At 39.5% G+C, this 22764-nt stretch overlaps 1 protein-coding gene across 2 annotated transcripts in view; it reads left to right on the forward strand.

The window, feature by feature from the left end:
* Positions 1-10144: 10144 nt before the first annotated feature.
* Positions 10145-22764, forward strand: part of LOC127682335 (vomeronasal type-2 receptor 1-like) — a 28132-nt gene continuing 15512 nt past the window's right edge. Inside the window, exons 1-3 of one of the 2 annotated variants that reach the window (XM_052178701.1) lie at positions 10145-10380; positions 13413-13704; positions 16095-16964. In XM_052178701.1, coding sequence (XP_052034661.1) covers positions 10145-10380; positions 13413-13704; positions 16095-16964 — 1398 coding nt within the window. The remainder of the gene's footprint in view (positions 10381-13412; positions 13705-16094; positions 16965-22764) is intronic. The other variant, XM_052178702.1, reaches the window with a different exon arrangement.

Genomic DNA, 22764 nt, shown 5'->3' on the forward strand with positions numbered 1-22764 from the left:
TTAAAATTACAAAAATAGAAGAGAAACAAAAGTTAGAACTGACATTTACTTTTTTTTTAAAGATTTATTTATTTATTATATGTAAGTACACTGTAGCTGTCTTCAGACACACCAGAAGAGGGTGTCAGATCTCATTTACGGATGGTTGTGAGCCACAATGTGGTTGCTGGGATTTGAACTCAGGCCCTTAGGAAGAACAGTCAGTGTCCTTAACCGCTGAGCCATCTCACCAGCCCCTGACATTTACTTTTTACATAGGTTTGTTAACTTGCAAGGTCCTGAGTAAGTCCTGAGATAAATGAATATTTTTAACATGACCAAGACCATGTTGAGGATGCCAAGACCTTGGACCCGTGGGACAATAGCCAAAGCAATTGCCAGGCTCCAAAGAAATGAGAACAATTTCTCAGGAGGCCATATATGTATATTTATGGAAAATTAATCTGTGTGTGCAGAGCCTGGCACCTGCAGCTTCCACCTTGCACATGCTTATAGCATGAGACAGTTCACTAAAAGAAATTTCTTATAAGACTAGATTCCCCCAAACCATGTTATAGCTAGTAATCATACTGCCACCCCAGGTTACAAGGTAGTGGTGGAGGACTAAACCTGACTTCAGCTTCACTGTATATACATGTATCTGTGTATCTACCTTTTCTTCCTTGTCTCACAAAGTGTTCCAAGATCCAGGTCATGAAGGACAACACATGCCAGCCAAACTTTTTATATTCAATACCCAACTGAAGAAATATGCTATTAATATTCAAACAAGAGGGAACCACAAAATTTCTCCTGATTACAGAGGTTCCTTAGAAAATGTACCATGATACATAAAGGATATGTATGAGGTAGTCAGTTACTTAATTGTACAGGGACAAAGCCCTTCCATTTATGTACCAGTTGTTACCTAAAATACTATATGTCAAAATTCTTCCTTTACTTTAAAAAATATTCTCCCAAAATTTCAGAGAACTTTTTTATTGGCTGAAATCTTTCCTATATTCATCTCATATAGACCCAAAAAAGCAAAGGAACAGGCAATGCTAAGTCAAGAGACAATGGCCATGTGTGGGCCAGCTGTGTCTCCAGGACCAAATACCATAAAGTCTCATTAAATCATTAACTTTCTTTTTACACACAGAGTAGTCACAGATTTTATGTTTAAAATTCTTTCTATAAATGTTGAAAATTAATACTAGAAGAAAGATTTTTTCTTTTTTTTCTTTTTTTATTCGATATATTTTTATTTACATTTCAAATGATTTCCCCTTTCTAGACCCCCACTCTCCGAAAGTCCCATCAGCCCCCTTCCCTCCCCCTGTTTTCCCACCCAACCTTTCCCATTTCCCTGTTCTGGTTTTGCCCTATACTGCTTCACTGAGTCTTTCCAGAACAAGAGGCCTCTCCTCTGTTCTTCTTGTACCTCATTTGATGTGTGGATTATGTTTTGGGTATTCCAGTTTTCTAGGTTAATATCCACTTATTAGTGAGTGCATACCATGATTCATCTTTTGAGTCTGGGTTACCCCACTTAGTATGATGTTCTTCAGCTCCATGCATTTGCATAAGAATTTCATGAATTCATTGTTTCTATTGGCTGAATAGTACTCCATTGTGTATATACACCACATTTTTTGCATCCACTCTTCCGTTCAGAGATACCTGGGTTCTTTCCAGCTTCTGGCAATTATAAATAGGGCTGCTATGAACATAGTGGAACATGTATCCTTATTACATGCTGGGGAATCTTCTGGGTATATGCCAAGGAGTGGTATAGCAGGATCTAGAAGGAACATTATTAACCTCTAGGGAAGTAGTAATTTATGTATATAAATGCAATCAAAGTCCAATCTTAACATTCATTATTTAAACTGAAAACTCTTGAAGGATAAAGAAATTATGCTTCTGATGGACATCAACATGTTTCAAACCAGCTTTTCATGGAGATCTTTCTCACACACAGTTTAAATGAGTGAAACAGTTGAAGAAAATAATAACAGAGTGCAGGTTGAATTAGTATGACTATCAGACCAATGTTATTCCTGTACAAAAACTCCCCTACATTGGATTTCTATCTGAAGAGGAGTATTTGGTTGAAGGTAGCCATGTCATAACATTGTTTCATTTAACATACACATTGAGGGAACATAAGCATGACTTTGAGATAGACTTTGAAGTATAGGGATAACTTTTTAGTAAAGGCAAATGCAGCTATGCTCTTTAACATAAATTTAATGCTGACACCCTGGACTGCAACAGAATTGGAGCCTGAAAAGTTGAAGCAATGGAGCAACTATGGGAATGGGTATTTGAGCCTTCTAGACTCAGAAATATTTTTGAATGCTTTGTGGCTGTGCATGACACACATGTTAGAAGTCACATCTTGAACACAGACAAGAAACCTGTTTCTCCTACAGTAAATATATACAACCCCTAAAGAAAAATTGGACAGGAAATATTGACCAGAATGTCTACCCTCAGGTTAGAAATTCCTTCTGAAGTATGGAGAAGAAGGTCCTGATCCTGGAAAGGATTGATCTAGCATTGGAGGGGAATATAAAGACAGAGTAAAAAAAAAGGAGGGAGGTAATAGGAGAATAGATGGAGAGAAGAAGGGTTATGGGACATATGGGGAGGGGGGATCCGGGAAAGGGGAAATCATTTGTAATGTAAACAAAGAATATAGAAAATAAAAATATCAATAAAAAAAAAGAAATTCCTTCTGAGCCTTAGATATGTATCATCTAGCAATTTCTGGTCATGTATTCCCCTGTAATGAAGATAAGGAATGCCATTACAGATCCAGCTATCAATTCATGTACTTTAAACTCACAGATGATCACTGATGTTTATCTCCATACATATTTTGTGTGTGGTGTTGGGACTTACTACCTATCATTCTTTTTAAATTCATGCTATTCAATAGAACATTTTATTGCATATTACCTTCTTCCCAGTAATTTTATTTTTTATTTATTTTTATTCTTACCATCGAAGTGATCAGTTTGGGATAAAAACTGCATCTGAAGACAGACAAAATGATTAATATACCAGAGATCCTAATATTATATGTGCAATAGCTCAAGCACTGCTAAAGGGTGAACTAGGAGTACACACGTACCATCTTCCAACATGTAAAAACACGAGAAAGTCCTTGAAAAGCTGTGGAAGGAACTGTCCATATTGTGTTGTCTTCAGAGCATTTAGAAGGAAGTCATTCCCTTGAATTCTGACAACACCCAAGCCTTTCTGTGTTCAGCTGCTTTATTCCTTAGCTTCTTTCACTGCCATTACTCATTTATTGCTTTAAAAACAATATATCCTTAGGAACACTAAACATTGGATTACAAATACTTTTAAAGAATTTCCTTTTGTACTTGATTAACTTGGCAATAGCGTACAGATCATTTGCATACATACTTTTTAAGGAAAGATCAGAAGCCTTTATTTCCAGCCCTCAGAAGTAGAAGGATCTCTGTGAGTTTGTATACTAAAACCCTGTCTTTAAATGAGAGAGAGAGAGAGAGAGAGAGAGAGAGAGAGAGAGAGAGAGAGAGAGAGAGAGAGAGAGAGAGAGAGAAGGAGAGAGAGGGGAGGGGAGGGGAGGGGAGGAGAGGGGAGGGGAGGGGAGGGGAGGAGAGGAGAGGAGAGGAGAGGAGAGGAGAGGAGAGGAGAGGAGAGGAGAGGAGAGGAGAGGAGAGAAGAGAAGAGAAGAGAAGAGAAGAGAAGAGAAGAGAAGAGAATAAAGGGAAAAGAAAAGAAGAGAAGGGAAAAGAAGAAAAGAGAAGAGAAGAGAAGAGAAGAGAAGAGAAGAGAAGAGAAGAGAAGAGAAGAGAAAAGAAAAGAAAAGAAAAGAAAAGAAAAGAAAAGAAAAGAGAGAGTGTTTAAAACAAGTCCGAGCCACAGAGTGAGTTCCTGGACAGCCAGGGCTACACAGAGAAACCTTGTCTTAAAAGACCAAATCAAACAAAAAAACAAAATATAAAGAGAAAAGCCAAAGTAATAAAAGAGTTTGATTGGCAATTGTTTCCTTGAGACATGTATGATGATCCCGGCTTTAGAATTTCCAGGTTATTTCAGGCCCTATACTCACATTTTAGTTCGCCTGCCATTCATCGCTGCCTTACTGTTTGCCACGTTAAAAACCTTTCTATTTACTTTCTATCTACTTCCTCTGTTATGGGTCTGAAAACATAAGTATAAATCAGCTCCATTGTATTAAGGCCAAAGTGCTAGCTGGGCTGTTTCCTAGAAGCTCTTAGGAGTCACTTCTTTGGCTTAACTTAGTGACTGGAACCCCACAACCTGACCAGTCCTGCTCATTTTTGTTTCCTCCTGTGAAGCAGCCCTCTCTGCTACTCCCTATAAAGACACCTGTGAAGATATCACTGGACCCTCAAAAATGATCACGGCACTGTTTCTCTACTGTCTTCCATCCCCAGCAGCTCTTACAATTTTTGTGCCTCATTGTCCACATACTTCCCAAGTCCCTAAGGAGAAGGATTTCATGGAAACATCCCACTTAGGACTGAGTGTTCCAAAGTCTCTCATTTTCTGCATATTGTCCAGTTGTGGGTCACTGACTGACTTCCCATGAACTTTCAGGAAGAATTAATCCATGGATGAGACATTAATCTATGGGTATAGTAGAGTCTCATTAACCAACCAGTACCCCCAGAGCTCTCAGGGACTAAACCACCAACCAAAAAGTACACATAGGCTCCAGGTACATATGTAGCAGAGGATGAGCTTGTTGGAGATCAAAGGGAGGAGAGGCTCTTGGTCCGGAAAAGGCTCGATGCCCTAGTATAGGGGAGTGCCAGGACAGGGACTTGGGAGTGGGTGGGTTGGTGAGCAGGGGAAGGGGGAATGGGATACAATGTTTTCAGAGGGGAAAAACAGGAAAGGGGATAACATTTGAAATGTAAATAAAGAAAATATCTAATAAAAAAAAAAGAAAGAAATCCTTTACACCTACTTTCCGTTAGCAAAATAGTTGATTTTTCCCCTATGTAGTCTCAGGTTCTTGACCACACAAGCAGTGTCAGGATTGGTCCCACTACACAAAATAAACACTAAATACCACCATAGAGAGCTTGATTGCTGTACTGGATAGGCCTGGTGCTGTTTGTATGTTGATGCTAATTCCGGTCTCCTTGCTCTCCTCAGAGGGGCTGCAGACAAGGAGTGAGTCCTACTCAGGTGACTTCTTGTGAACCACTCCCCTAAAGAATAAAGGGTGAGTAGGTGGGACTTCCGGTTTCAGTGGAGAATCTGCCAGGATTTGTTACCGGAGGATTTAGATATAATAAGGCTTACAAGATTAGGATTTTAGTTGCTGCACCCATCAATTGAATTACTATTGTTTCTGAACTAAGTTTGTGTTGTGTTTTCCTTCACATGGTGGCTCTTCCCAGTTCAAGAGAGAATGCCCCAGTGGCAAAGCATGGGTTTGCCTGAGGTGTACCACAAAGACCTTGGGGGATTTGAAGCATGGTGTTGGCATGGTAGCGACCAGCCAGTGGGAACTTAGTCAATTGGGTGGAGACATTTTGGGAGCTCCGAGCCAAAGAGCCTCCATGAGATAAGAATAGATTGGCCATTGTCCACCAGTGCATGGCTGGCCAAGCCCCACAGGGCAGAGAGGTTGCCAGTGCCTGGCAATAGTGAGGGAAACTTGAAGGGCATTTTTAAATGTTTCCTGCAACAGGTTACTCCCAAAATGTTTGGGACACTGTTGCACTAGAATATCATTCAGGTAGGTCACAATTGTAGATAGAAGTGTTTGTAACTGGATTGGTGTTTACCTTTTCCCCCTGGTTAGTGTGCAGAGTACATTCTAGTACCAGTAAGAATAAAGGCTCTAGTTAGGCGCCAGCCTGACTTTTTAGTATTCAATAAGATATGTATGACCTACATGACTTTCAGCCTTAGAGTGGGTACTGAATTTCTAGGAAAAGAATGACTTAGGCATTGGCATTTGAAACAAAGAAACAGAAATGGACTATAAGAGGAGGTGAGGGTGTCTTACAGAAAAGAGGAAAGATGATCCACTGCCAGATTAGCCAAAGGCTCCATTCACTCTACCATACCCTATTGTCCTGTTCTAGTTTGCTTCGTTATTGTAGTAGTAAACACTATGACAAAGAGCAAATGAAAGAAAAGGGTTTATTTGGCCTACATGTTACAGGTCATCACTGAGATAAGCCAATAGCAATATGAAGATACAGAATGAATCAGAGACCACAGGGAATGCACCTTACTGGCTTGCTCTCCCTGAATTGCTCAGCTACCTACCTTAATCATCCCACATGCCCCTGTATAAGGATGGCCTCTTCCATGGCGGGATTGGCTCTCCTATATTAACCATCAAGATATAGCCACAAGACAACCCGATGAAGGCAATTGCTCAGTTGAAATTCCCTCCTCTCAGGTGACTGTAATTTATGTCAAGTTAGCAAAACTAATCCAGGATACACACTGTCTGTGGTGACCATCATTCTTTTACTGTAAGTATTCCACTGAATGAATCTCCTCCCTTGCTTTTAAAAGAAAGAGTTTCTTTCACTGTAAGGTCTCATCATGATGTCTCAAGTATGACATTCACCCTGTGTACTGTTCTTTCCCCCTCAAGGCCTGTTTTGTCTCCCCATGACACAAGACCCACTGTCAATAAGGAAGTGTATTTCTAAAGGGCAAATTCATGTTACCTATATTTTGAAACAACCCAATGCCATATCCTCTTTTCTAGCAATGTCAATCCAGGCAAACAGTCATGTTCTACTGTCAAATCAAATGAAAAGCTGCCTCTAAAAGGAAGTACCATGGCGAAAAACAAAGCCTGAAAGAACATTGTTTTGCAGACTATGGAGTGACTTACATCAGAGGGAAACCTGATCTCAACATCTTCCTAAGCAAAAAGAGCACCCAGGAATCATGAAACTAATGCAATGTCGGTTTCCCTACTGATTCAGAGAGTTCTGCATAGGAAACAAGATGATGATTACTGTGTCCATGCATACACTGTCATGACACTAGCATTACTTGTCATTCAAACATTAGCTGGGATTCAAACTGTTCAAAAACCTGAAGAAAGATGTTGGGAAATATAATATGATAAGCTGTGGGTGGCCAAAGGCTATGATCCACTGTGAGTTCACCATGGTGAATATGGGGCCCTGTCTTCTCAAAATCCGCAACAGAGATTGCGAGCAGTATACATGGGTTATGTGGTTTCGCTAAATTGAAACAACCTTTGAATATTCTATATCTGTGTTGACAAGAGTATGGTAGGCTCAGGTGTTGTCCTTGCTTACAAGCAAGGACATGTCTGAACAGAATCTCTCCCTATTCCTAGAGGACAGCCAGACTATTGCCAGTGTCCTTAGAGATCTGCAAGGATGAAACACAGCAAGGGCCAATGGAAGAGCATACAGTCACATCTCAGACTCAGCAGGCTATGAGTGTTCACATAAAATTAAACACCATGGGTACTTGTATCAATATCCATATGGCATCATTTGCCTGAGTCAGGGATTCTGAAACCTAAGTTCAAAATACTTTGAGAGAAACAATCTCATCTTGATAGGCAGGAAAGCAAGTTTCCTACTGCTAACTCTTGCAGCATTCATGGTTGTATGGCATTGAGTTTGACTCTGGAAAATATGTACCCTCAGCCAGAGAATTTATGGCACTCAAGGTTAAAAAATGGTAGAGTTCTGGGATCATAAGAGAGGAAGTGAGAGCCAACTAGTGAACAGACTTGAGCTAGAATCTAAGCTCCCAGACTTCACTCGTGTCCTTTCTTTTTATGGAACTAAAAGAGGACATGGGCTGTTGTGTCCCTTTCCTGGCTTGCATTTAATATGAGAATATATATCTGCTCATTTATGAAAAGAAAGCCAAGAGTCACCTGAGGTGCTGTGCTTGGAAATGAGACATTGAACTCCCATAGGTATGCATTTCACAAGACCCCTTCTAGTGAAACTACGGACATGGCCTTTTGCTACCTTTGCTTCATCTTTGTTGACTTCTATGGCATATGAAGGATGCAATCACTGTGCCTCTGATAGAAACAGACCAGTATTCTGAGGGGTCCCAAACTGGATAACAAATGCTTCTGCATAAATCAGAAGCCTCCTCGATTTGCATCTAATTCATTATGTGAGAAAGACTAAGGCATGAGGATACCATTTTAAAGTATAAAATACTAGTTTTAAAATAACAATACAAATTAAAATAATATGTTACAATAATTTTATGGTCTCTATAACACCATTTCCTGCGAGGATTAGGACAAGTCACTGTGGGTGATAAACATAATTTGCCAAGAGGTATCCTTGGCAACCAAATAGTAATTATCTCAAACGAGCTGCCCTCTGGGAGGAAAGGGAAGCCTAGTTTGAGTGAAGCATCATTCCGAGGCTTTCTGGAAAGGCTGTGGACTAAGCTCAGAAGCTCAGTAGGGATTCTGATGCTATTAGCACTGAGGAGTGGTTCATAACCAGTGAGACATTTTATTAGATAAAGCCAAACTCTGGATAGCATGTGTGGAAAGAGCCCCGAGAATTATACTGTTCACTGAGACTGGTCAGCAACACCTTGAAAATATAAGGTAGATGATAAGAGGCACACACACTTTGGAAAATGAAGTGCAATGGCACTTGGTCAAGGCAGGAGGGTCACTGCAGGGTGACTTATGGAGGTGGAGCCACCCGTAGGGAAATGAGCTTGGGCTCTTAGTTCACCAGTGAGTTAGAAATAAGATCCTTTCTTTGGAGTCAGGGGAGATGGACAATGCTTAACCAACAGCTAAGGAATCATAATGAGGATGAGGTAGAAGTTGTCAATGTGCATCATAGCAAGATATAGCCAGGGTGACTGATGAAAAACATATGCACGTTGGGAGTTACAGTTACAAAAGTACGTGTGAAAGAATTGTTTTTAAAATGAGAAGGGATTTTTTTTCCATAGTCCTGGCTGTCCTGGAACTCACTATGTAGACCAGGCTGGCCTCAAACTCAGAAATCCACCTGCCTCTGCCTCCAAGGTGCTGGGATTAAAGGCATGTGCCACCACTGCCCTGCAAGAAGGGACTTCTTTTAGTAGTATATATTTATTCGTTATAGAAGTAGAAACCACGACTAGACTATAGCTGATTCCAAATTCCCTTTGTAGTGCTTTTAGTTTATTAAAAATTTTAATATTATAAGTAAAATTTATACAACAATGTTGTTTTAGATATCTACTACTTCCTTAAAATGTTCTTGGAAGCAAAACCATGTCATCAAATGTTCCACACATTTTCCATGATCCAGAAACTTGTGCCGAATTTTATTCTGGCTACATTCTATGAACTTCATTCTAAGGATGGGAAGGGGAATGTTTGAGAATGAGTCATGAGGGATGAGACTGGGAATCATGCTAGGTTAATTTGGAAATAAGAAATTTGTCTCTGAGGCCTAGCAAGCAAGGGACCAGAAATGGCTGCAGATGTGGCTTCATAGTGCAGTGCCCACCTGGAATGCACAAAGTTCTAGGAATATATAGGATTTTTCTAATGTAGTTTAGTCATTGTTTGGTTAATGTGGCACAGAAACTGTGTGACTGTCTTACCAATATACTAATAAAAATGGTAGAACACAGACTTCAGGTGAAGCTTTCTATTCCCATTCTTACAGTTTTTCATTCAGGTGTTTCTGTACCTGGAAGACAGAGCTTGGCCTGCTGTTGCTTCTTTTGATATTTTACAAGAAGCATGATACCTTTCCTCTTCTTTGGGTAAAGAAGACCACAGAGTTGACTGAAGCAATCCTTGATAAACCTGACAATGCCAAACAAGAGGGGACAGTTTCTGCAACTTAAAATAACTTTCAAACTGAATTCTGTGATTCTGTTGTCATTTATTGCTGCGAAGCATATGGCATATCCAGGTGTCTCTTCTCAGATGACTGCTCAGCTCCTATTCCAGATCCATAAATTGCAACTGATTGTGACATCTGTGTCTACAACGTGAAATTATTTAGCCAGAAGTAGAGAGCTGATCACTGGGTTAGGCACATACACACTCTAACTCTCCATCAAGGTGCTTCCTTAAAACCCGTGTCACTTCAACACCTTTTTTCCTCAAACTCACCATATTAAAATGGCTAGCAGAAACAAGTGCTTGATTCTGGGATTAACTGTATTTTTGTGGGTTGAGTTACACGCTCAATATGAAGACCAGAATGTGACATGCAGGTTGCTGCGCAAGTTTAATTTGACTGGCTATGTAGAAGCTGAAAACCATTCTATGGTTATTGGAGGACTATTTCCTATTCACACTAGAACAATCCCAACAAATAACTCAGACGAGGAACCAGTATCAGCCATGTGTGAGGGGTAAGTATTTGAGAAATCTTTTTTTTTCTTTTTTCACATTAATCTGGGTAGCCTGAAAAGAGTAGTTAGCATGGAGCCTGGATTCCAGTTCAAGTTCTTCAAATCTGGCTTTGTCTGAGTTTGTCAAAGTTTATAGAGGAAGAGGCTTTCTGTGGTTGGTTGTCAGAGAGTTTCTCCTAAGAGGGTTCTCTGTTGAGCACCAGTAGCTTAAGCTGTGTCTTGACGCTGAACATATAAAACCAGGGGTTGCACACCTCATCTGCAGAAGAGAATCTCCACGTGCAGAAGACCTCTGTGGGTGTGTGCGAGCACTGAGGTTTGAGAAGCACAGGTGCTGCACAGTGTGCTGCAGCTTTACACACTCAAGTTCAAGTGTGCAGTCTGGGAGCGCTGCTTTGTGTCTGAGGAGATGTTCCTGATAGGATGCTGACCTGCAGGAAAAGTTCTATCCATACTGCTGTCTCCTGCAAGACATCATATTAAAAATAATGGAATTTCTAATACTCAAATACAGCAATCTTTTGTGAGAAAAATAAAATTGGTATAGAATACATATCTGTTAATATATGTATTTTATATATACAGAGAGAGATGTGTAGGGAGTTTACATATGAAAAGAATGACAGAAATTAAAGGAAAACAAAACTATCACCCACAATTCAACTCCCATCACAAAGCATTCATTTTTATTTTTTATATCCCATTTTGGGTCTTTTGGAAATAAATTTATGACTGTGTATGTGGTATATAATAGTACTGTGGGAAACTTAATAAAAACCAATGAATGAAGAAAATTCTCCCCAATACTCACTTATTTACATTGAAATGTTTTCCTTAACAATCTTCAAGGAGCCCCCGTCTCTTCTATGCAGTTTTCATAATAGTAAGATGCCTACTGCCATTTCAGTGCCTGTTCTAGCCACACTATTGTACCATTTATCTGGCTAAAATATTGTAATAATAGAAAATATTCCCACACAGCTTATAATTCAGTTTGGGGCAGATAGCTTTTTCCTTTGAGAAGAACAAATTAATTCTTTGCCTATTTTAAATGTGGAGTTACAGGTTCAAAGCAGATGGGTATTTTTTTTCTAGCTCTTGAAATGAAATTTTATCTTACTTTAAAAGATACTGCTGCACAATTTACAAGTGTACAATGTCATCAGTGTGAACTTGGAAACTAAGTAACAGGATGGTAAAGCCTTTTGTGTTCTAGTCTCTTCTGTTATCGGCTTTTCCTTAATTGTGTTACCATCCACCATCTGTTGTCATAAATACTTATCTCTTCAGTCCTTGAACATTTCTCTAGTTGTAGGGACTTTCTCTAGCTGCGCTAACTTCCCATCAGCTGTCTGTCTGCAGCCCCATCCCAGTCTTTCTGTTATCCTGCAAGCCTGGGTGGAACTGTTATAGTCTAAGCTGCATGCTCTTTGAATTTCATTGCTCACACAGTGTTCCCATCACTGTCCTCTTTAAAATCACATTGCTTGATTGCTTTTCTTTTTCCTTACATAGATCAACATTTTTTGATAAGGAAATTGAAAACAAAGTCGGGCTGTGGTGGCGCATGCCTTTAATCCTAGAACTTGGGAGGCAGAGGCAGGCAGATTTCTGATTTGGAGGCCAGCCTGGTTCCAGGACAGTCAGGGCTACACAGAGAAATCCTGTCTAGAAAAAAAATTGAAAATGGGACCTGTTTTACTGTATGTATACTATATAACACCAGAGAAACTCAAAAGCTGCATATTAAATGAAATCAAAACTAAACCAAAGCAAAAAATTAAATAAACTGATCTGGTGAGATGGCTCACTTAGTAAAGATCTTGTCTTGCAAGAAAGAGACCTAAGTCAGAGGTCCTAGACCCACACAACAAAGTTCAGCGTGGTGGTAATCTGCTACCCAAGTGCTCAGTAAGCAGGATAGGAAGACCAACCAGTAGGACTTCCTGGCAGGCTGGGTGGGCTAGCCGAGTGCAGATCCAGGATCAATAGGGAACCCAGTCTCTAACAATAAGGTGGAGAGTGACTGAGGACTTGCCATTGACATTTCTACACACATAACAGAATGTGCACTCACACATACATGATGGAAAATTCCAAATTGTGAATAGAGATACTTACATTTAGGTCTTGGATGTAAAATACTTATTAAAAGGATGGTCTAAAATTAAATAGTACAGCTAGATACTGTTGATAACAAGAGAACACTTACTTAAATAACTGCTTTGCACAAATTTTGTTGAAGTATGGTCAGGATTCGGGAGGAAAAGAGGACTAGAACAGGAGGTTTGGGCGTTGTTTCATGTAGAGGGCCCTGAAAACAATATCATGATGGACTACAGAGGAAATATGTCCCTTTTTAATGGGTGCAGAAAAGATAAGAGGCTCACATTTACATTTTTACATGAGAATGGCAGGAAGAAAGCTTCAGTTAAAGGTCTCTCCACAGTAAGATGCATGCAGTAATTGAAGCACGGGATACAGAAATTTACATGCTGACTCTAATAGCATCTTCCATAAGTACTTGATGTATTAAAGTTCTTTTTATTGTCATAACAAATATTCAGTGGAAAATAAGAATGAGAGAAGAATAATATCCCTAAGGACCTCCAATGAAGTGAGAAAGCCAGTTCTAATCGATACTTAGGTGTGTTTGGTGAAGAGAATTGTGACTAGAAGAACAATTTTGGAAAGAAATGATCAGACATTTCAAAATATTTTAGCATACAAGAGACATATAGGTTAAGAAAATGTAAACCAGTCACTTATTTTTTTTTATTCGGTATATTTTTTATTTACATTTCAAATGATTTCCCCTTTCCTGGCTCCCCACTCCTGAAAGTCCCATAAGCCCTCTTCCCTCCCCCTGTTCTCCCATCCACCCCTTCCCACTTCCCTCTTCTGGTTTTGCTTTATACTGCTACACTGAGTCTTTCCAGAACCAGGGGCCTGGTTCCCCTCATTCTGGAAAAGCTTCCTCTTTTCCTAACCCCCTTGGTGGCCAATGGCTCACAAATGCTTTTCCTTTCCAGGTTTAATTTCCGGGGTTTCCGCTGGATGAAAACCATGATCCACACCATCAAGGAGATTAATGAGAGGAAGGATATTTTGCCCAACCATACTCTGGGCTATCAGATCTTCGACACCTGTTTCTCTGTCTCCAAAGCAATGGAGAATGCTTTAGCATTTCTTACAGGACAGGAAGAAACCAAGCCCAATTTTAGAAACAGCACTGGAAAATATCTAGTAGGAATTATTGGCTCAGGAGGCTCATCCTTGTCAGTTGCTGCTGCGAGAATTCTGGGGTTGTATTACATGCCTCAGGTAACTTGGAATAGTGTGCTATGTACTTAGAAAAATGTACAAACACTGTGCCAGGAGGGGTGGCACCGGCCTTTAGTTACTAAACTTTGGAGGTGGAGGCAGGTAAATCTCTGACTTCTAGGTCAGCCTGGTCTACAAAGAGAGTTCCAAGACAGTCGGGGCTGTTATACACAGAAACTCTGGAGTGGGGGGGGGGGTGCAGGAAGGGAGAGGGGGAGGGAAAGGGAGAGAGAAAGGAGGGAGGGAGGGAGGGAAGGACAGAAAGAACAGGAAAAAAAGGAGAGAGAAAAATGCAAACCGCATGTAGAAATTATTGCAAATAACAGTATGGTCCAGAGAGGATGAATTTACCTACAGAGACAACATGAAATGGGGCCAGCTTGTCCCAGTTGCTCTGTTCCACCAAACTCAAGTAGTGCACACAATGGCCTATTTACAGTGACTTGTGATCTCCTGGCACATTATGCTTTCATTGATTGACCGGTGGTGTAGTGATGAGGACATTAACATCCCACTAGCCACCGTGCTTCCTGCACTGTAGAGGTCATCCATAAATACCTGGTGATTGACTGGTGGCTGGAATAAGGCACAGGTTTTTCTCTGGGTCTCTGATGATACTTGTGAGTCATGAGCAAAATCATCACACTGACATGCTGAAATGGGCCTAGGAATTTCACATTAGCTAACTTAATAGGTTATTTTAAACCTAAAGGTAGTGCCATATTTCAATACAAGAATAAGTAATTGCAATACAAGAACTACAGGAAAATAAAGGGATCTCTAATTACTTCAAAGACAGTGTCATTAAAGGGTCAGGATGCATTGATACGAATGATGAAAAGGTTATTGGTAATACTGACGTCATGGCAGTATTTCACTCACAGCTCCTTCCTCTGTCCTCCTCTCTCTCCTCTTATTTTTCTTCCTTCTTTCATCTTTCATTCTTTCTTTCTCTCTTTCCCTTACTTTCTTTCCTTTTCTCTTGTGATACTCAAGATAAAATCCAGGAGCTTTAAAAAAAAAAAAAAAACTACTGCATTAATGACCCAAAACCCAGCCCAACATACTATTTAATTTAAAGGCAGGTGAGTTGGCATATATGTTAGTGATGGGCTCCATGTACCTCATCCAATCTGCACCTGCTATGAGTTCTATCTTCCCATGAACTCAAATGAACTGAAGCTCAACCTAGGACTTCTAGATACATTTTTCCATAGTTTTTAGTAAATATGGGAAAATTCTTAAATCTTCTATTTAATGCATTTATATTAAAATCAAAACACACAACTTATCATTATTTTTAATTTTCTTGTGGGGTAAACAAAAACTCAGAAGGTATAAGTAATAAGATTTTATATGATAAATAATTCGCCAAACCTCAGAAATCTGATATCATTTCTTCTTAAAGGGATTCCTTTCCTACACAATACATTCCATGGTTCTGCTGTTTGTGTGATTAGAAAGGAGAATAAAAACATTAGCCAGTGGAATAAGAACAGGAAAAGGGACAGAGGAAAAGACAACAGAGAAATAATGCAGTATTCATGAAGGACTAAGTTAGAGTTAAAGAGTTATAGACCATCACACTGGAAGCCATGCTTTAGTATGTGAGATTGGACTGGAAAGAGAGTAACATGTTTTGTGGTGGGGGATTCAAGTCAACAAATAGAGGGTACACTACAGCAAAGATACATGAAAGAATGCCACTAATACTCGCTTACCTGATCTCCATGCCTAGGACTCCCTAAATGCTAAGTACAAAGGAGGACTTCTAAGCAAGAGAGGAATACGTGCTTTTCATTTATCTGCCTATGTACTTTAAAAAGAAAGTTTCTGGTAGCCTTGTAGAAGAATAGTGCTTAGGCTTCTGGTTGTAGTAGTCCTTTCTATCATCTCTCTCTCTCAAGTCAAGTTTTAGGACACACATAGTCAGGAGTCCTAACAGTAGGAAACTAAAAGAGTGAAGGAAGAACAGAATGGGAGTAAGGGAGCAGAGGTGACACCAGTAGAACACATGGGAAACAGATTAGGGATACTGAACAGATTGAGACTTGGACTCAGTCTATCATCTCTGCATGAGATGCTAAAGCTGATGAAGAAACTGGATATCCTCATTCAGGAGAGTCAGCAATATCCAGGAGGATAAAGGAAAATGTAAGTTACCTTCCTGACACTGCTGTGGTGCTGTCTCACCCATGAAAAGTAGTGATATCCAGTGCAATCTTTACAATTGGCATCCCTGATCCAACAAGTAGAAACACCAGTAGAAAGTCATTGTCTACAGAAAGGGCAAAGAAAGGATTATCAACTCCCACCCTCTCAATATTCTAAAGATATCATTTATTGTTGGCTCCTGCTTCCTAGTAACTATAAATAATTTTTTATTTTAGGTGGGCTATATTTCTTCCTGTGCAATTCTTAGTGACAAGTTCCAGTTTCCATCTTTTTATCGCACAATACCTAGTGATAAGATCCAGTCTGAGGCCATGGTAAATCTTATCAAGCACTTTGGTTGGGTCTGGGTAGGTGCTATTGCAGCTGATGATGATTATGGAAAATATGGAGTAAAATCCTTTAGGGAAAAAATGGAGACTGCCAACCTCTGTGTTGCTTTCTCTGAAACCATTCCAAAAGTCTACTCCTATGAGAAAATGCAAAAAGCTATTAAAGCAATAAAGAGTTCTACTGCCAAAGTCATTGTGCTTTTTACAACTGACATTGACCTCAGCCCCTTTGTGCTGGAAGTGATTCATCATAACATAACTGACAGGACATGGATAGCCAGCGAAGCCTGGATTACCTCAGCTCTCATTGCAAAGCCTGAGTATTTTCCCTATTTTGGTGGAACTATTGGATTTGCAATACCTAGAAGTGTTATACCAGGATTAAAAGAATTTCTTTATGATGTACACCCTACTAAGAATCCAAATGATACCTTGATGATTGAATTCTGGCAAACTGCTTTTAACTGTACCTGGCCCAACAGCAGCGTGCCTTACAATGTGGACCACAGAGTGAATATGACTGGTAAAGAAGACAGGTTGTACGACATGTCTGATCAGCTCTGCACTGGAGAGGAGAAGCTGGAAGATCTGAAAAATACCTATCTGGATACATCTCAGCTAAGAATCACAAACAATGTCAAACAAGCTGTGTATCTTATGGCTTATGCCCTGGATCGTTTAAGTACTTGTGACTTATTGGAAGAATATAGGAATACCACAGCATGTTCACATATACCTGACTTTGAACCCAGGGAGGTACGTTATTTGACCCTATGGTATAGCATGAGGTAAAAAAGGTTGGCTGACAGGTATATACCATTGAAACTGGTGATTTGCTTCCTTATGATTTTATAACATCAAAGTTTGTCTGGATGACTTAATTGTTCATTTTACATCCTCATTTGTTACCAAATTACTAGGTTTTCTGTCAGTAATAACAAACCTGTCACAAACGGAAAAAAAAAAGATGCCTTTTACAAAATATGCTGTTTTTATCACAGAAATGAAACATAAAAGTATCTACGAGTTAAGCATGAGGTAGTAACTCTGGTTCCTTCCTTTGGTCTGTTCCCCATATACAATATGCAACTTGTTATCTAAGGTAACTATTTGGGTTTCAAATATATCATGTTCATTTTAGGAAAAGATCTGTATGTCCCTCCAGGTTAGGATAAGTTCTGTATATTATATACAATTTTCCTTACACTCCAGAACTTATTTCTTAACGATTGGTCATATCTATCTTGAAGGAAAGACTAGAGGATGATTTCTTCATACAATATAGTAGGAGCCACACAAAAGGATAGATGTCAAAGGGTAAAGATTATAGGGGTTATCTGGGACATTCACATCCACTGTGCCTGTCCTTAATCTGATATAAAATGATTCATGTTGGTACCCAGTAGCCTGAGTGGTCTCATCCACAATTTCCTGCTTGTTACTTTTCACACACCCCCTCTTATAAGAAATATAGAACTTAAAGCATCCCTGCTTTGGTCCTTTGATACCCCACAGGAGGTTCACTTAACATCGCTAATGTGTTACTTCTTCCTTGCCTATCATTATCCATTTCCTCTAATATAACAACCTGTCATACCGGAGGCCACATTGGCTGGGACACTTGCATTTTCACTTCACTTTCATATTCAGGTTGACCCATATAACATTCAGCGCTGGCTGTTCTTAGTAGCCAGACAACACTCTTCATTCTGTTACCCCACCCCCTTACGACACATTCTCTGACAATTCCTTTTCTCTTTTTACTGTCTTCTTATCCTTGATACTTTGTTTTAAAGTTTTATTTTATTTTATGTTACTTAATATGTATGAGAGTTTCCCTGTGTGCCTTTTTTGTATACCATAAGCATGACTATACTGACAGTGATCTGAAGAGGCAGCTCAGATCCCCTGGAACTAGCGATATAGATGGTTGGGAAGCAATACCTCGGGTGCTTAGATTCAAACCTGAATCCTCTGCAAGAGCAACAAATGTTCTTACTCAATGACCCACTCCTCCAGTATCATTAATACTTTTTTTTTCTTTTTTTTTCTTTTTTTCTTTTTTTTTCTTGATATATTTCTTTTAATTTTTTTTATTCGATATATTTTTATTTACATTTCCAATGGTTTCCCCTTTTCTAGCCCCCCACTCCCTGAAAGCCCCATAAGCCCCCTTCTCTTCCCCTGTTTTCCCACCCACCCCTTCCCACCTCCCCGTTCTGGTTTTGCCCTATACTGCTTCAGTGAGTCTTTCCAGAACAAGGGGCCACTCCTCCTTTCTTCTTGTACCTCATTTGATGTGTGGATTATGTTTTGGGTATTGCACTTTTCTAGGTTAATATCCACTTATTAGTGAGTGCATACCATGATTCATCTTTTGAGTCTGGGTTATCTCACTTAGTATGATGTTCTCCAGCTCCATCCATTTGCCTAAGAATTTCATGAATTCATTGTTTCTAATGGCTGAATAGTACTCCATTGTGTAGATATACCACATTTTTTGCATCCACTCTTCTGTTGAGGGATACCTGGATTCTTTCCAGCTTCTGGCAATTATAAATAGGGCTGCTATGAACATAGTGGAACATGTATCCTTATTACATGCTGGGGAATCTTTTGGATATATGCCCAGGAGTGGTATAGCAGGATCTTCTGGAAGTGAGGTGCCCAGTTTTCAGAGGAACCGCCAGACTGATTTCCAGAGTGGTTGTACCAATTTGCAACCCCACCAGCAGTGGAGGAGTGTTCCTCTTTCTCCACATCCTTGCCAACACCTACTGTCTCCTGAATTTTTAATCTTAGCCATTCTGACTGGTGGAAGGTGAAATCTCAGGGTTGTTTTGATTTGCATTTCCCTAATGACTAATGAAGTTGAGCATTTTTTAAGATGTTTCTCCGCCATCCGGAGTTCTTTAGGAGAGAATTCTTTGTTTAACTCTGTACCCCATTTTTGGGGGTTGTTTGGTTTTCTGGAGTCTAACTTCTTGAGTTCTTTATATATATTGGATATTAGCCCTCTATCTGATGTAGGATTGGTGAAGATCTTTTCCCAATTTGTTGGTTAGCGATTTGTCCTTTTGATGGTGTCCTTTGCCTTACAGAAACTTTGTAATTTTATGAGGTCCCATTTGTCAATTCTTGATCTTAGAGCATAAGCTATTGGTGTTCTGTTCAGAAACTTTCTCCCTGTACCGATGTCCTCAAGGGTCTTTCCCAGTTTCTTCTCTATTAGCTTCAGAGTGTCTGGCTTTATGTGGAGGTCCTTGATCCATTTGGATTTGAGCTTAATACAAGGAGACAAGGATGGATCAGTTCGCATTCGTCTGCATGCTGACCTCCAGTTGAACCAGCACCATTTGTTGAAAAGGCTATCCTTTTTCAATTGGATGTTTTCAGCCTCTTTGTCGAGGATCAAGTGGCCATAGGTGTGTGGGTTCATTTCTGGATCTTCAGTCCTGTTCCATTGATCTGCCTGCCTGTCACTGTACCAATACCATGCAGTTTTTAACACTATTGCTCTGTAGTATTGCTTGAGATCAGGGATACTGACTCCCCCAGAATTTCTTTTGTTGCTGAGAACAGTTTTAGCTATCCTGGGTTTTTTGTTATTCCAGATGAATTTGAGAATTGCTCTTTCTAACTCTGAGAAGAACTGAGTTGGGATTTTGATGGGTATTGCTTTGAATCTGTATATTGCTTTTGGCAAAATGGCCATTTTAACTATATTGATCCTGCCAATCCATGAGCATGGGAGGTTTTCCCATTTTTTGAGGTCTTCTTCCATTTCCTTCTTCAGAGTCTTGAAGTTCTTGTCATACAGATATTTCACATGTTTGGTAAGAGTCACCCCAAGGTACTTTATACTGTTTGTGGCTATTGTGAAGGGGGTCATTCCCCTAATTTCTTTCTCAGCCTGCTTATCCTTTGAGTATAGGAAGGCCACTGATTTGCTTGAGTTGATTTTATAACCTGCCACTTTGCTGAAGTTGTTTATCAGCTGTAGGAGTTCTCTACAGCTTCTCTAGAGGAGTTTTTTGGGTCACTTAAGTAGACTATCATGTCATCTGCAAATAATGATAGTTTGACTTCTTCCTTTCCAATTTGTATCCCTTTGACCTCCTTATGTTGTCGAATTGCCTGAGCTAGTACCTCAAGTACAATATTGAAAAGATAAGGAGAAAGGGGGCAGCCCTGTCTAATCCCTGATTTTAGTGGGATTGCTTCAAGTTTCTCTCCATTTAGTTTGATGATGGCTACCAGTTTGCTGTATATTGCTTTTACTATGTTTATGTATGGGCCTTGAATTCCTGTTCTTTCCAAGAATTTAAGCATAAAAGGATGCTGAATTTTGTCAAATGCTTTTTCAGCATCCAATGAAATGACCATGTGGTTTTTTTCTTTGAGTTTATTTATGTAGTGGATTGCATTGATGGATTTCTGTGTATTGAACCAACCCTGCATCCCTGGGATAAAGCCTACTTGATCATGGTGGATGATCGTTTTCATGTGTTCTTGGATTTGGTTGGCAAGAATTTTATTGAGTATTTTTGCATCGATGTTCATAAGGGAGATTGGTCTTCAGTTTTCTTTATTGTTGGATATTTGTGTGGTTTTGGTAGCAGCGTAATTGTGGCTTCATAGAAGGAATTGGGTAGTGTTCCTTCTGTTTCTATTTTGTAGAATTGTTTGAAGAGTATTGGTGTTAGTTCTTCTTTGAAGATCTGATAGATTTCTGCACTGAAACCATCAGGTCCTGTGCTGTGTTGGAAGACTTTCTATGACTCCTTCTATTTTTTTAGGGGTTATGGGACTGTTTAGATGATCTACTTGGTCCTGATTTAATTTTGGTATTTGGTATCTGTCAAGGAAATTGTCCATTTCCTCCAGATTCTCCAGTTGTATTGAGTATAGACTCTTGTAGTAGGATCTGATGATTTTTTGGATTTCCTCAGTTTCTGTTGTTATATCCCCCTTTTCATTTCTAAGTTTGTTAATTTGGATACTTTCTCTGTGCCCTTTGGTCAGTCTGGCTAAGGGTTTATCTGTCTTGTTGATTTTCTCAAAGAACCAGCTCCTGGATTCGTTGATTCTTTGTACGGTTCTCTTTGTTTCCAATTGATCGATTTCAGCCCTGAGTTTGATGATTTCCTGTCTTCTACTCCTCCTGGGTGAATTGGCTTCTTTTTGTTCCAGGACTTTCAGGTAGGTCGTTAAACTGCTAGTGTATGCTATCTCCATTTTCTTTTTGGAGGAACTCAGGGCTATGAGTTTTCCTCTTAGCACTGCTTTCATTGTGTCCCAAAGATTTGGGTATGTTGTGCCTTCATTTTCATTAAATTCTAAAAAGTCTCTGATTTCTTTATTTATTTCTTCTTTGGCCAAGGTGTCATTGAGTAGAGTATTGTTCAGCCTCTATGTTGTTGTGGGCTTTCTGTTGTTTTGTTGCTATTGAAAACCACTCTTACTCCATAGGGATCTGATAAGAGGCATGGGATTAGTTCAATCTTCTTATATTTGCTGAGGTCTGCCTTGTGTCCAATTATATGGTTGATTTTGGAGAAGGCACCATGAGGTGCTGAGAAAAAGGTATATTCTTTTGCTTTAGGGTGAAATGTTCTATAAATATCAGTCAAATCCAATTGGTCCAAAGCTTCAATTAGTTTTACTGTGTCCCTGTTTAGTTTCTGTTTTCCTGATCGGTCCATTGAGGAGAGTGGAGTGTTGAAGTCCCCCACAATTATTGTGTTAGGTGCAATGTGTGCTTTGAGCTTTAGTAAAATTTCTTTTACGAATGAGGGTGCCCTTGCATTTGCCACATAGATGTTCAGAATTGAAAGTTCTTCTTGGTGGATTTTTCCTTCAACCAGCAAGAAGTGTCCTTCTGTGTCTCTTTTGATAACTTTAGGTTGAAAGTTAATTTTATTTGATATTAGAATGGCTACTCCTGCTCATTTCCCGTGACCATTGACTTGTAAGATTGTCTTCCAGCCTTTTACTCTAAGGTAGTATTTATTTTTGACACTGAGGTGTGTCTCCTGTATGCAGCAAATTGTAGGATCCATTTTCCTTATCCAGTCTGTTAGTCTATGTCTTTTTATTGGGGAATTGAGACCATTGATGTTAAGAGATATTAAGGAATAGTTATTATTACTTCCTGTCATTTTTGATGTTCTTTTTATATTTGAGTGGTTATCTTCTTTTGGGTTTGATGAAGGAAAGTAACTATCTTGCTTTTTCCAGGGTGTAGTTTACCTCCTTGTATTGGAGTTTTCCTCCTATTATTCTTTGCAGAGCTGGGTTTGTGGAAAGATATTGTGTAAATTTGGTTTTGTCATGGAATATCTTGGTTTCTCCATCTATGGTGAATGAGAGTTTTGCTGGGTATAGTAGTCTTGGCTGACATTTGTGTTCTCTTAGAGTCTGCATGAGATCTGCCCAGGATCTTCTAGCTTTCATGGTCTCTGGTGAGAAGTCTGATGTGATTCTGATAGGTCTTCCTTTATATGTTACTTGGCCTTTTTCTCTTACTGCCTTTAATATTCTTTCTTTGTTTAGT

This window comes from Apodemus sylvaticus, chromosome 4 (genome assembly GCF_947179515.1).
Source record: "Apodemus sylvaticus chromosome 4, mApoSyl1.1, whole genome shotgun sequence".
NCBI classification, from domain to species: Eukaryota; Metazoa; Chordata; class Mammalia; order Rodentia; family Muridae; genus Apodemus; species Apodemus sylvaticus.